This window comes from Coenobita brevimanus, chromosome 57, assembly GCF_032717465.1.
Source record: "Coenobita brevimanus isolate Jiangsu-jjx chromosome 57, ASM3271746v2, whole genome shotgun sequence".
NCBI classification, from domain to species: Eukaryota; Metazoa; Arthropoda; class Malacostraca; order Decapoda; family Coenobitidae; genus Coenobita; species Coenobita brevimanus.
Window position 1 is genome coordinate 58,250,404 of NC_137010.1, and position 12,545 is coordinate 58,262,948.

Below are 12,545 nucleotides of genomic sequence, written 5' to 3' on the forward strand. Positions count from 1 at the left end.
CTGCAGGGGGTGTAAGCAGCACCTGACTGAGCAGCTACAGGCTGTCTCCTTTATGGTGGCCTAGCTACAGGCTGTGGTCTTTTTTGTGTGTGGCTTCTGGCCATCACTGGGGCCCGGCTACAGGCTGTGGCCCTTTGGTTGGAGCGGCTACAGGCCGTCTCCTTGTTTTCAGATTGGCTACAGGCCGTGGCCCTTTGGTCGGAGTGGCTACAGGCCGTCTCCTTGTTTTCAGAATGGCTTCAGGCCTTCTCTTGTTTTGTGCGGCTGTATTCTCCTGGGATAGGGGTGAGTGAGATCTGGGCTTGATGTAGCATGAGTGTGATAGCAGTTGTGGTGGGGGTGTGAATGGAGGGGGAGGTTTGCTTTTGAGGTGGAGGTGAGGGGGGTGGGGTGGGGGAGGGGGTGGTGATGTATCTTGTGGGAGGGTGCGAAAGGTGGCCAGAGTGAGTGATGATGGTTTTCAGGGTCAGCGTGGGCGGTGAGGTGGGCGTGCGGCCTTGTGGCGCTCTGGTTGTGTGTGGTGTGGTGTTGGAGGGGGTGAGCTGGGGTGGAGGTGTTCATGGCGGGGGCCTGTGGGTGGGGTGGTTGAGTGTGGATGAGGTAGTGGTGGGAGCAGGGGAGGGCGGCGTACATCTGTATGAGGGCGTCTTGTTTCCGGGAGGTGGTGGCTGGGTGGCAGGTGATGTGGTGTTGGGTGTGGGAGGTGAGAGGGGTGGTGGCAGTGGGGTGAGGGGTGGGTCAGGAAATTGCGGTGTTGGTGAGGCTGTAGGTGAGGTGATATGTGGCGTGATGGGTGGAGGGGCTGGGGGTGAGGGGGAGGAGGAGGAAGGTAGGGAGATTGAGGGCGAGATGTAGCAATTGTAGGAGTCGAGAGGAGGGTCAGGGGTGGTGGCTGGAGGTGGGGCGGGGTGGGAGGAATGTGGGGCAGGGGTAAGGGAGGTTGTGGCACAGAAGGGGCATGCATGGCGATTCCTGTAGGTGTGGGGAGTATTGTTGTAGTCCACTGTTACTTGATAGGGGTTAGGGACGTGGGTGATGGTGTGCGGGGCCATGAAGTGGGGGGAGAGTTTATGTGGAACAGGGAGTTTTGCTATCATCACAGAATCACCCGGCTTGTAGGGGTTGGGGGGGGCATCTGGTTGGAGGTCGAGGCCGTTTTGCAGGTGGTGGAGAGGGTCAGACGTGGGGGGGCATGGAGGGTGGCTGTAGATGTTGGCGTAGGGGCAGGAGGAGAGGCGCCTCCCCGAACACATGCTTGTGGGGTGATATACCGTCCTCCCAGGGGCAGGAGTTCATTCCCCACTGAACAATTTTAATGTGTGCTGGCCAGTCCTCGTTTTTAGTTTCCTCGATCCGGGTGCGTACTTTGTTCATGAGGGTTCGGTGGCTGCATTTGCAGACGGCGTTTCCCTGTGGCCAGTAGGGGGAGGAGTGGGAGATGTGATACCCGAACAAATTTGCTATTTCTCGCCATGTACTGCCGGTGAATTCTGGGGCGTTGTTGGAGTGTAGGGCTTGGGGAATTCCAAAATAGGGGAAAACATGACAGACCAGGGCGTCGGCTACAGCGACAGTGTGGTGTTCTTTGGCCGGACAAGCGATGATAAATTTTGAATATGTATCCACAAAGCGCGGCTAAAGGCCGTCGCTTGTCTGTCAGCGCGGCAGCTGGCCGTCGCCGAAGTCCCGTGTGGAGGGCAACGTGTAGAAGAGGAGTGGCTACAGGCCATCTCTTGTTTTGTGCGGCTTCTAGCCATCACTGTGGTGCTGCTTGGAGCTGAGGGTTTCAACTCCACCCCAATCCTGGAGAGGGCTATCTTGCCCAGAAGGTAGTGCACTTGGACTGGGATGGTCTCATCGGGCGCACTCCAGGGAATAGGGGCGCACAGCCCAGGTGAACTTATGTCCATATTAACCAGACATGTCATGCACACTGTCTACTCCTCCATTGTCTCCTCCTGGGGGTGTGGTGGCGACCTGGGTTGCCATGGCCGGTATTTCATTATTTAACTGATAAAAACGTACCCATAAAAAAAAAAGAAAAATAAACATTCCATATAATATTTCCATCATTGATTGAGATTTAGTACTTTATTTAGCTCAGCTGACCATTTTTGCTCTGCACAGTGGGACCCTATTCAGCCCTATGGTTAGCTTCTTCAGTCTGGATGATTCGATATTATATTTCTTGCCATTGGATGGTACAGGTAGCTTCATTCAAGTTTGAAGATATCTCCAATAGTAATAGTTGTTGCAAACCCAGATCCATACGAAAGTTAGCCTGGCAGACTGCAGGCTAAAGTTGCTAGTCTCCCACAGTTCACCGTCAGCCTTTTTGGAGTCAGGGAGGGAGTAGAGGAATTTTTGTACAACTGGGCAGTTCAGCCACCTACTTATATTGGTGCCATCACATGCAAGCATGCCAGCATCATCATCAGCAATATATAAGCCTCACTAGGTTTAATGAAAGGGTCTAGTGGCAGCAAGAATATATTAAAAATAATGCCACCAAGATTCAAGAGATTAAATGGTGACCTAATTTTCTCCTACCTTCACCCCCAGACTATTCATTCATGTCAGAGCACACTGATCTGCGACACATCATGGGGGTGGGCATCGCCATCACCAGGGGCGCTGCAGCATCACTCTCATTCTGCTACTCCCTCCTTCTCCTCACCATGTCACGCAACCTTATGACCAAACTCAAGGACTTCAGTTTCCAGCAGTACATCCCACTCGATTCTCACATTCAGGTACAGTCTAGCTTGATTGTGGGTTTGGCATGGGAGTGGGCAGGGTGTCTGACTTATCCTTAGTTATGAGGCAGGAAGAGTCTCCATGGTTACTGGTCAGATCAACCCTCCATCTAACAACACTTTGCCAGCATCTGAATTGTGGGTTTAGATGATCTAGGTTAGAACAAACATGCTATATCTCTAATTGTAGCCTGCACAGATCTGTTTATGTATGGGATTCCTTTCTCACTGAACATGCTCTTGATTGCATCTCCTTTTTTTTTTTCTTTTCCTGTAAACTCTACCTCACCCCATCTTTGTGTGGGAAAGGAAGGTCAGGGTGAGAATTTTTTCACTTCCACGAGATCCTAGCCTGCACAGCACTCTGGGATGTTTATGATATTTCTTTTCCATTTCCACAAGACTGTAACCTGCACAGTGCCCTTTACCTGTAGTGTCTGGATTCCACAAGATTGAAGCCTGCACAGCGTTATTTATCAGTTATTTTTCTATTCCAGTTTCACAAGAGCATATCCTACTTAATGCTGTACTGGTATTTACATTGCTTCTATTCCAGTTTCACAAGATTGTAGCCTGCACAGCACTCTTCTTCAGCATCCTACACACATGTGGTCACTTGGTCAACTTCTACCACGTGTCAACCCAGCCAGTGGAGAACCTGCGCTGTCTCACTCAGGAGGTGGCCTTCTCTTCAGACCAGAAGCCCACAGTTGGATATTGGCTCTTCCAAACACTGACTGGTATGTAGGGGTGATGCAGGAGCAATAGATTGAGTGGACATCAGCCTGTATGTTTAACAGTCAGATACCTTAACCCCAAAAAGGGTGGTTCTGAATAAGTCACTTCCATTTCATGCTGTCATCTGCCGTCAGGTTGCCCTTCCTCAAACACATAACACCACTTCATACTTTGTCAACCCATCCTTCCACCTCATCCTGTGAAGACACAAGATTGTATGGTAATTTAAGTGACATAGGAGGTTTTGTAATGTCTTATCTTTAGCTGTTTGTTTTGCATATAACACAGTAACATTTTCCTTTATGCTTCTTATATTGTTTGATTATTGTATGTGAGTGAGGTGGAGGGGGGAAGAGGGAGGGGGAGGCCGAGGATGAGATGGAGGGATGGGGTGGAGAGGTATATGAGAGAGGGGGGTGTGAGTTGGGAGCAGGGCAGTGAAATGGCGGGGGACAGGGCGACTTGGAGGCGATTTGTTTGTGGCCACCCCAAACGGGATTGAGGCGTCTGGCAATAGATAGATAGAAAATACAAAACGAAATTTAGGTGTAATGTGCAGGGTAAAGCTCAAAGGAAACTCTGTTACATTATCTCCAAAGCCACTTATAATGCATCTCTGAATTTGTCAATTTAATCATTTATTTTTTGTTGAGCCATATCACTAGTATCCATCTGAGTTGCCACATATAGAGCTGGCTGATCCTCCTTCCATTCCTTCCAGCCTTTTGGTTAATAGCTAATTTTGATCCTTTCATCTCAGTCCATTGTTACACACACGGTTACATTCTAAGTGGTTTCATTGGTTCTGTAACACCTTTTCCTTCTTATTTTCATTTACTCTTTCTCTCCCTTACTTTCATATTTTCTCATATCCAGTCACCCTTCTAATCCCCACAGGTTTAACTGGTGTGGTGCTGTTTGTCATCATGTGCATCATTTTTATCTTCGCCCACCCGATAATCCGAAGGAAGGCATACAAGTTCTTCTGGGCCACACACCAGCTGTATGTCCTCCTTTATATCCTCAGTCTCCTTCATGGCCTGGCACGACTCACTGGAGCTCCCAGGTCAGTAGTTTTGATACGATTGGGGTTGGACGAAGCTACTATAGCCTTTTTTTTTTTTTTTTTTTATCTGACGGAAATGGGACACTCAAAACTTGAACACTAAGTTATGGTTGTTTTTATATCACGAGACTTAGTTATGATGTAGAAATATACCTCCTTGGTAAGCATTCAAATCATCCTTCCAGTCTGACTGTACATGATCATCAGCTAATTTAAAAAGTGGTATGGGATCTTTGTCAGTGAAAACAAGCCTGACTAGATGCTATTAATTCATTTATTGGAGGAAATATAACTGCCACCCACTGATGTATCATTACCAGGTATCCAAGCACAGGCTACACATACTTCAACAGAAAGTTCATGGGTATTAATTGCATAGTTCTAGTTGTAAGGGCTGATAAACTTCCCTCTTATCCAATGTCTTCAAAGATCCATAATCAGTTTACTTGCACTGTAATAATGCATAAGCTTAAAAAAGAAGGAAATACTTGTTTAGTGTTGGAGTGAACAGTGTTACAAAATTCTCTTTTAGTCCTTTTATCGCCAGGTAGCGTGCAGGTGATGGAAGATAATAATAATAATGATGATAATAATAATTTTATGCATCAGGTTCTGGCTGTTCTTTGTTGGTCCTGGCATAATTTACACCCTGGACAAGATCATCAGCTTGCGAACCCGCTATATGGAGCTGGACATTATTGAGACCGAGCTGTTGCCCTCTGATGTTGTCAAGATTAAGTTCTACAGGTTTGTATCTTCAGCCTTCATCATCTCCCTTCCTCCCATAATCGTACATTTTACCCCCTTGCATTCATTCCATCAACCGTGCAAAGTATTATCATCAAGGTGAAGTGTGGGGTACTAGCTTGGAAACTAGCCACATAATTATTGCTCTTCACTGTTAGGTGGTAAACTCGGCCTTAACCCTTTAACCGCGGGTGTCATTCCAGAATGACATTGCAAAAACTGGACTAAACCGCGGGTGTCATTCTCGAATGTTTGTGAATATTTTGAATACCCCGCGTTTTTTCCGTGCGCCAATTGTTTCAAGGGAGAGTAGCTATTAAGTTCTTTCACTCCAGCCGACCTCCACCTCCCTCCTCCCACCACCCGGGCCCCCACCTCCCACCCCCCCGGGCCCCCCACCCCACCCCTGACCAACACGCATCAGTATCTGTCCAGCTGTGTGAGCAACAACACTGCTGATGTGGCAGTGAAGTGCAGGCAATTACAGTGCCTTTTACCTGCCTCAGTGAACACAGAGTGGGTGTTTATCGTATGTGCAGTGTTCATATATGTTTATAGTATTATTATCAGAATGAGGTTGGCATTTGGTAATGGTGTGTGAGCGAAGGTAATGGTGTGTGAGCGAAAAATAGTGATTTTAGATCGCTCACTTCTAACGGTGGGTCTGGTTAGTACTTGGATGGGTGACCGCCTGGGAACACCAGATGCTGTTGGCATAACGTTCTCCCTACGTGTCAAGTGGGGTTGGTGGAGGATTAGTGCCCCTCCCTGTAAAACAATTAACTCTAAGCCCTTGGCCACCCTGTTTGGGATACATGGCATCTGGCAATGAATGAAAAAAAAAGAATGAAACTTCTAACGGCACTGTCCATCCAGTGATAGTCAACGAAATCATGAAACCTACATCAATGCAAAGCCGAAGGTTAGTACTTTCTAATGGTACCTTATTTTTCGCTCTAGATTTGGAACCCCTGCGGGAGAGGCCAGTCGGGGCAAAACAATGCCCGTGGTTAAAGGGTTAAGTAAATGGCAGTGTCCAAGCTGACATTCTCACATTGTCACTGATCCTGTTACACATCTGAAATTTTTGTTCTCCTGACAAGTTCCAACAATTCTTGGAAAATGATTAGCAGGGTTTGGAACTTGGTTACCATAGAAAACATCAGCTATACCATAGCCACCTTTAAAATGGGGAATCATTATGAGGAGGCATGTTGTCATTTGATCTGATTGTTTGATTTTTATATGCTATTATTACAGCATCTGCAAATCAGGGCAGCTGGCAGACTTAACATCATAGGCCATATGGGAACTTCAAATTCAATATAACTTACTGAAGACTTAATAGAAAAAATTGCTGGCAGAAAAGGCTACTTATAATGAAGACAGTCTGTATTCTTAATGTTTATATTCCTCCTCAGACCACCTAACTTCAAGTACCTTAGTGGGCACTGGGTGAGGTTGTCATGCACTGCCTTCCGCCAGTCTGAGTACCATTCCTTCACACTCACCTCTGCCCCACATGAGAACTTCCTATCCTGCCACATCAAGGCACAGGGACCGTGGACTTGGAAGTTGCGCAAGTTCTTCGACCCCCACAATTACGTCCATGATGAAGAGAATCCACCCAGGGTGAGTTGGTGAAGTGTGGAAGTGTGATCTTGTGAGGTGCATGTCCCACTGAGCATTGGAAGAGGAGGACTGTATATCAAGGAAAAAATTATACCCACATGAGTAAAAGTTGTTTCCTGGGGAGATGAAAGAATTTTGGGCTGTCTTGGTCCGTCTTCAGGTCTAAGAGGGTCTGAGTTGAACCGAGACTGTTTTGCATCTAAATATCTTCCATCTGAGTGAGTCATGGCACTATGATGGTATGACATGTATGTGGTAAGGAAGACAAGCTTTGTGCAATTCATTAGTGAGAGAGAAGGAAGAGGGAGAGAGTGGATGAGAGTGTAAGAGAGAGATTGTAAGGACAAAGTAACCTGGAGGTGGTTTTGACATGGCCATTTCTTGTCAGAGGGGCTCCTGTAATCTGTTCACTTGATCTAAAACTGCCATCTTTCCATTGTGAATGCTGAACTGTAAGAAGTGATTAACACTAGAATATGATGCTAGCCATAAAGAAGTGCCACGGAAAGGATGTAGGGCCAAGGTATTGTCTAATTCTGTCAATGAGTAAAGGACATAAAGCTACAAAATGAGGAAAACCTTTGCCAAGTCAGACATGATTACGATAATGTTTGTTACCTCGCCTATCTTTTTTCCCCTCATTGTGTCCACAGATCCGGCTGGAGGGGCCTTTTGGAGGTGGTAATCAGGACTGGTACAAGTTTGAGGTGGCGGTAATGGTTGGGGGTGGCATTGGAGTGACTCCCTACGCCTCCATCCTCAATGATCTGGTCTTTGGCACATCCACCAATAGATACTCTGGTGTGGCTTGTAAAAAGGTGAGCTGGGTAGATGGTGGGTAGTTCTAGTTTCGTTTCTGCTGTTTAATCAGATCATTTTGTAACTACAGTAGTATCAGTCATGCTGTATCTATCAGGAATATGTTAATTTCCATTGTTGTACCGTGCTAAAGTCCTTGCACAATTGATTATTAGATTTCAGAATGTTAAGCACTGCAAGGCCTCTTCACTGATAATGGTGATTTTTGTTCTGCACGTTGTACAGTACAGGTACTTAATGTGAAGTCACAGTGCCTGTAATATATTGTTGCCAATGGTCAATGAATCATCATGAAACATTTGCATTACCTTTCTGCATCACACTTAGAACATGAATAGAATAACTGAATATATTCTGATATTCATGTGGACAGATTTAGGATGAAGCAGACAGGCAAAACCATAACAGGTTTTGCTGTTGCACTTGCCAAAAGCTGAATTTATGCTACCAATGCAAGTAGTTACAACTCTGCCTTGTTTCTTGCCCAGGTATACTTCCTATGGATCTGCCCAACACATCGGCAGTTTGAGTGGTTCATTGACGTCCTGCGTGATGTTGAGAGGAAGGATGTCACCAATGTACTGGAGATGCACATCTTTATCACGCAGTTCTTCCACAAGTTTGATCTGCGTACTACTATGCTTGTGAGTACTGTGGTTGTCCTTGTTATTATTGCTACTGCCATCAATGATGGTTGAGTAATACTTTCTTAAGGGACAAAGTGGACATTGCAGTGTTGATGGAATAGTTTCATATCCAGTGTGGCATATTAGTGATGTGATGGAAGCAACATGATCGAGATGGTTCAGATGTTGAGGGAATAGAAGTTAATTAGGTTAGGAGGATTTTGGGAATGAATATTGAAGACAAGAATACAACAAGGCAGACCAATGAAGACATGGGGCTTTGTAAAGGTCTCAGGGTAAGGAGACATAAAAAAAAGAAAAAGAAAAAGAACCACCACCTGCAAGAGATGTAACAGTTTGGAGAATGGCCATCAAGTGACTCAGGCTTATTCAAGAATGCACAGCCAAACCTAACGTTGTAAATGTAAATTGCGTAACAATTATTCTGTGTAAAATTTTATTTCCTAATTTAATTAAGTATGGGGGATAGAAATTGCTTGTAGGCTATACCTTAATAATTTAAGTATTATAGATATAAGAAACCTGTATAGGTTCTTGATCCATTTTTGGGTATGGATGCCCCAGCCGGATATGGCCCATGAGAGTTTTACTGCTAGGGTTTATTGGTCACATAATGCTGCTAAGGGGTGAACAATTACTCACCCTCATCTTAAATGTTTGGACTCAGTTATCTAGCCCCTGGCCTCTATACTGCTGAAGGGACAAAAACAGACAAGGCAATAGCTGGATGAAGAGTATATGGTAAATTTTTTTTTCTATAAAAAGTTTCATTGCTCATCTTAAATGTCAGACCATTTTGCCTAGCCCCAGGCTCCTATGCTCCTCATGGGGCTACATAGGATTGGATGATGGATGGATGGCTTCTTCTGCTAAGGTGTTTTTCTGTATATAGTATAGGTCAGGCATGCCCTATTTGAAATAGTGAGATATTAGATACTGGTGATGATGGTGATGAACAAGCACTCTTCATTATAAGTACAGTACTGGGTGTGTCCAAAAATATTGCAACTTTTTCTATACACTACAGTTGTTAGTGGAAAAAAAAAAAGGGGAGATGGCAATGGAACTGGATTTTTTTTTTTTTTGTAATTTACTCAATTTATAAGGAAAAAGACCATGACAATGGCAACATAACAAGAATGTACTGTACTATACTGTACTAATATGTTTTAATATTCCTGCAGTACATCTGTGAGAACCACTTCCAGCGGCTCAGCAAGCGCAGTATGTTTACGGGACTGAAGGCCATCAATCACTTTGGTCGCCCTGACATGCCATCATTCTTAAAGTTTGTCCAGAAGAAGCACAGCTATGTAAGTACTGAACCAGGGATTGCTGCTGCTGTTGGTGTTGTGGCCCCAGGCGTATCTGATTAAGAGCCTGGTGGACTGTAGGTTCAGACTGTCCTTCTGCAAATGACCATCTTCCTTTTGGGCCAGAGGGAGGGAACTGAAGGGTCACCGCATGAAGGCATTTCTTTCCTCCTATACTGAACCAGAGGTAGTGGGAGGCGATGAAGTCAGTAGTTGGACTGTTCCTTTTACAGCATGGATACAGACTCCAGAACAGTTCTCTCATATTTAGAGTGAACTTAATGTCAGCCATCTTTTGTATCTGAAATCAAGGAAGGGTTGCCTTGGGAGAAATGGACCCTGAAACAGGTTGTTGTTGTTTTCATTAATTCCAAGTGGTAGGTGTTGACAAACATCATCCACTCACTTGATGTAGTGCTGCCTACTTCTTCCTTCACCTTTATCATTCTTTTTTTTGTGTTTGTTTCCTGTCTTCCTCTTTCTGCCATCTTTTCTATCACTTTTTATTACTCTTCATTCCTTTTCATGTGGCTTTACATTGAGTGACAGGTCAACTGGTTTCCTGTGAGCTAGGAAACCATTTACAGCGCTGAGTAGTAACCATATAACCAACTCATATGTACTCCTTATGTGTCAACAGGTGGGTTGGTGGATGGTTAACGCTCCCTCCTGTAAAATAACTAACTCAGACAAATGGCCACCTCTTACAGGATTGTGGTGTCAGGCTATAAATAGATAGATAGATAGAATTAACCTTGTGAATTACTGTACAGTGCTATTTTCAGCGTGGCTTGAGATATATGGCACTAGAAACTATACTCTCACAGCCAGCAAGTAAAAAATATTTTATTCCAAAACTTTTCATTAAAACTGGAGACAAGGAGTAATGTGTCCCTTATAGTCTGAGATGATGTATCTCATCACCATTTTTAATGCCTGTGTGACAACAAAGTAGCTTGAAGCTTCCTCCTCATTGGTGCCTCCAAATTCACTTGCTGAGTGAAAATCTTTTTGTTTGGCTTTGCAAACCTCTTCCCCCCCCCCCCTTTTTTTTTTTCCAGCTTATTCTTGCTGTTACCAGATGACTGTTCAGGGTAGGAAAATTGCCAAGTAGTGAAGGGATTAATGAAGGCTGTATGGTACGTAACTCCTCCAGAAAGCCTTCCCCAAGCTGAAGGGAAGCATGTGATACTGACACTGTATAATAAAAATAAAAATCATTATAGTGAAGTGCTTATATGTATATGAATATTGAGGACATAATTAAGTAAATTTACCAGACAGAATGATGAGTTGATCTTACTGGTTGATGGCTGTGTTTTTGTTGCCATTGCTTTGTAGTTGTATTTTGTTGCAGTAGTTTTTGGAGGACAAGCTCGTGACTCACATGTTTTGCAGCTGGCTTCAGTTTACTTCAGTATGAACTTTTTGTGCTTTTCAGGTATCGAAAATTGGAGTGTTCAGCTGCGGTCCCAACCCCCTCACGAGGAGCATCAGCACAGCGTGTGAGCAGGTCAACCGCGGCCGCCGCCTCCCATATTTCATACACCATTTCGAGAACTTTGGCTAGGATGTTCCACTGTCTCGCTTTACCCCATTGTATTAAATATACTTATAAAAATTTTTATATCTGTGCTGTGCCACTCGCTGTTCTGTGGATGTCTTAGTTCCTTCACTTTTACCTGAGCTCCCTCACTCTTGGCATAACCCACAGTCTGTTTTCTATCACATCATGCCATCAGTTAGCGCCCCACAGTCAATTTAATTTTAAGAGCATTGCCACTCGGTGATCTACAAACTCTGGCTCTGTAAGTCTCCTGGTCCACTTCCCCCATTTGTACCATGTCACTCCACATCTGAACTGTCACTTAGGGTGCCAAGTCACTATATTATAAATCTGGACCCTGTTTGAGCTTCGGACATATTCTCTTATTTATTTCCATACAACATATCATGCCTTGAGAAATACTACAGTAAGGTATCCAGAATCTGAACATCTGTATTAGAAAGTATAAGCCAGCAATAAAATTGTGTGGTACAGCAGTTATGTTATAAGTAGAAGTAACCTAATAAGGCTACAGATTTCAGAAGCATAAAAAAAGTACTTATTACAGAAGTGCACCTGTTCTCTGTTGTATAATTAATTTTAAATGCAGAACTATATAGTACTGTAACTGAAACATTACACTGATGTAAAAAAAAAAAAGTGCCATGTACAGCTTGGTCACTTAGGGATCAGATTTGGCTGACTTTACTGTCGTAACTCAGGCATTTCCAAATACACAAGGTTAGTTAACACCAGATGAAATACCTGTACCGTTCAAGTAGCCTCACCACAGTATCAGCACTCCTAGGGGTCGACTGTTATTAGTAAGTGGATAACTGATGTGCTAGATGATTTATTTGGCCAAGTGATCTGCATTGCTGACTGCAAAGCTGCCAGCCCATTAGCACCAGGGTTTGAATCCTGGTGTGGGCAGCTGGTGTCGCTCGACTCAGTGTCCATCCATTCATACCTTATGGGTTGGTAGGTAAAATGAGTACCTAAGGTAACGCCTAGGGGAGGTAACTGTGGTAACCTGGATGATGCAGTGGCCTTGTATCCCAGGATGTTGTGTGAAAAACCCATCACAGGCTCAAGGGCCTAATTAATGTAGATGAGTGCTGCAGCTAAGCGCCTCATACTGTCTGACCCCACCTTTACCATTACCTTGAGATGTTTGAATGTATTCTGAGGGTTTCAGTAACAACTGTGTGAAAATCCAGGTAATTTATCTGCTGTGGAATGTCTGCTTCCTAATTTATTTATCAAACTGGTAATTTATGT

At 44.4% G+C, this 12,545-nt stretch overlaps 1 protein-coding gene across 1 annotated transcript in view; it reads left to right on the top strand.

Moving 5' to 3' along the window:
- Duox (dual oxidase) overlaps positions 1 to 11,288 on the top strand; it is a 160,449-nt gene extending 149,161 nt beyond the window's left edge. The window contains exons 16-24 of the mRNA XM_080274509.1: positions 2,563 to 2,753; positions 3,313 to 3,496; positions 4,392 to 4,560; positions 5,170 to 5,307; positions 6,729 to 6,939; positions 7,593 to 7,757; positions 8,247 to 8,402; positions 9,590 to 9,718; positions 11,160 to 11,288. Coding sequence (XP_080130635.1) covers positions 2,563 to 2,753; positions 3,313 to 3,496; positions 4,392 to 4,560; positions 5,170 to 5,307; positions 6,729 to 6,939; positions 7,593 to 7,757; positions 8,247 to 8,402; positions 9,590 to 9,718; positions 11,160 to 11,288 — 1,472 coding nt within the window. The remainder of the gene's footprint in view (positions 1 to 2,562; positions 2,754 to 3,312; positions 3,497 to 4,391; positions 4,561 to 5,169; positions 5,308 to 6,728; positions 6,940 to 7,592; positions 7,758 to 8,246; positions 8,403 to 9,589; positions 9,719 to 11,159) is intronic.
- The last annotated feature ends 1,257 nt before the right edge of the window (positions 11,289 to 12,545 follow it).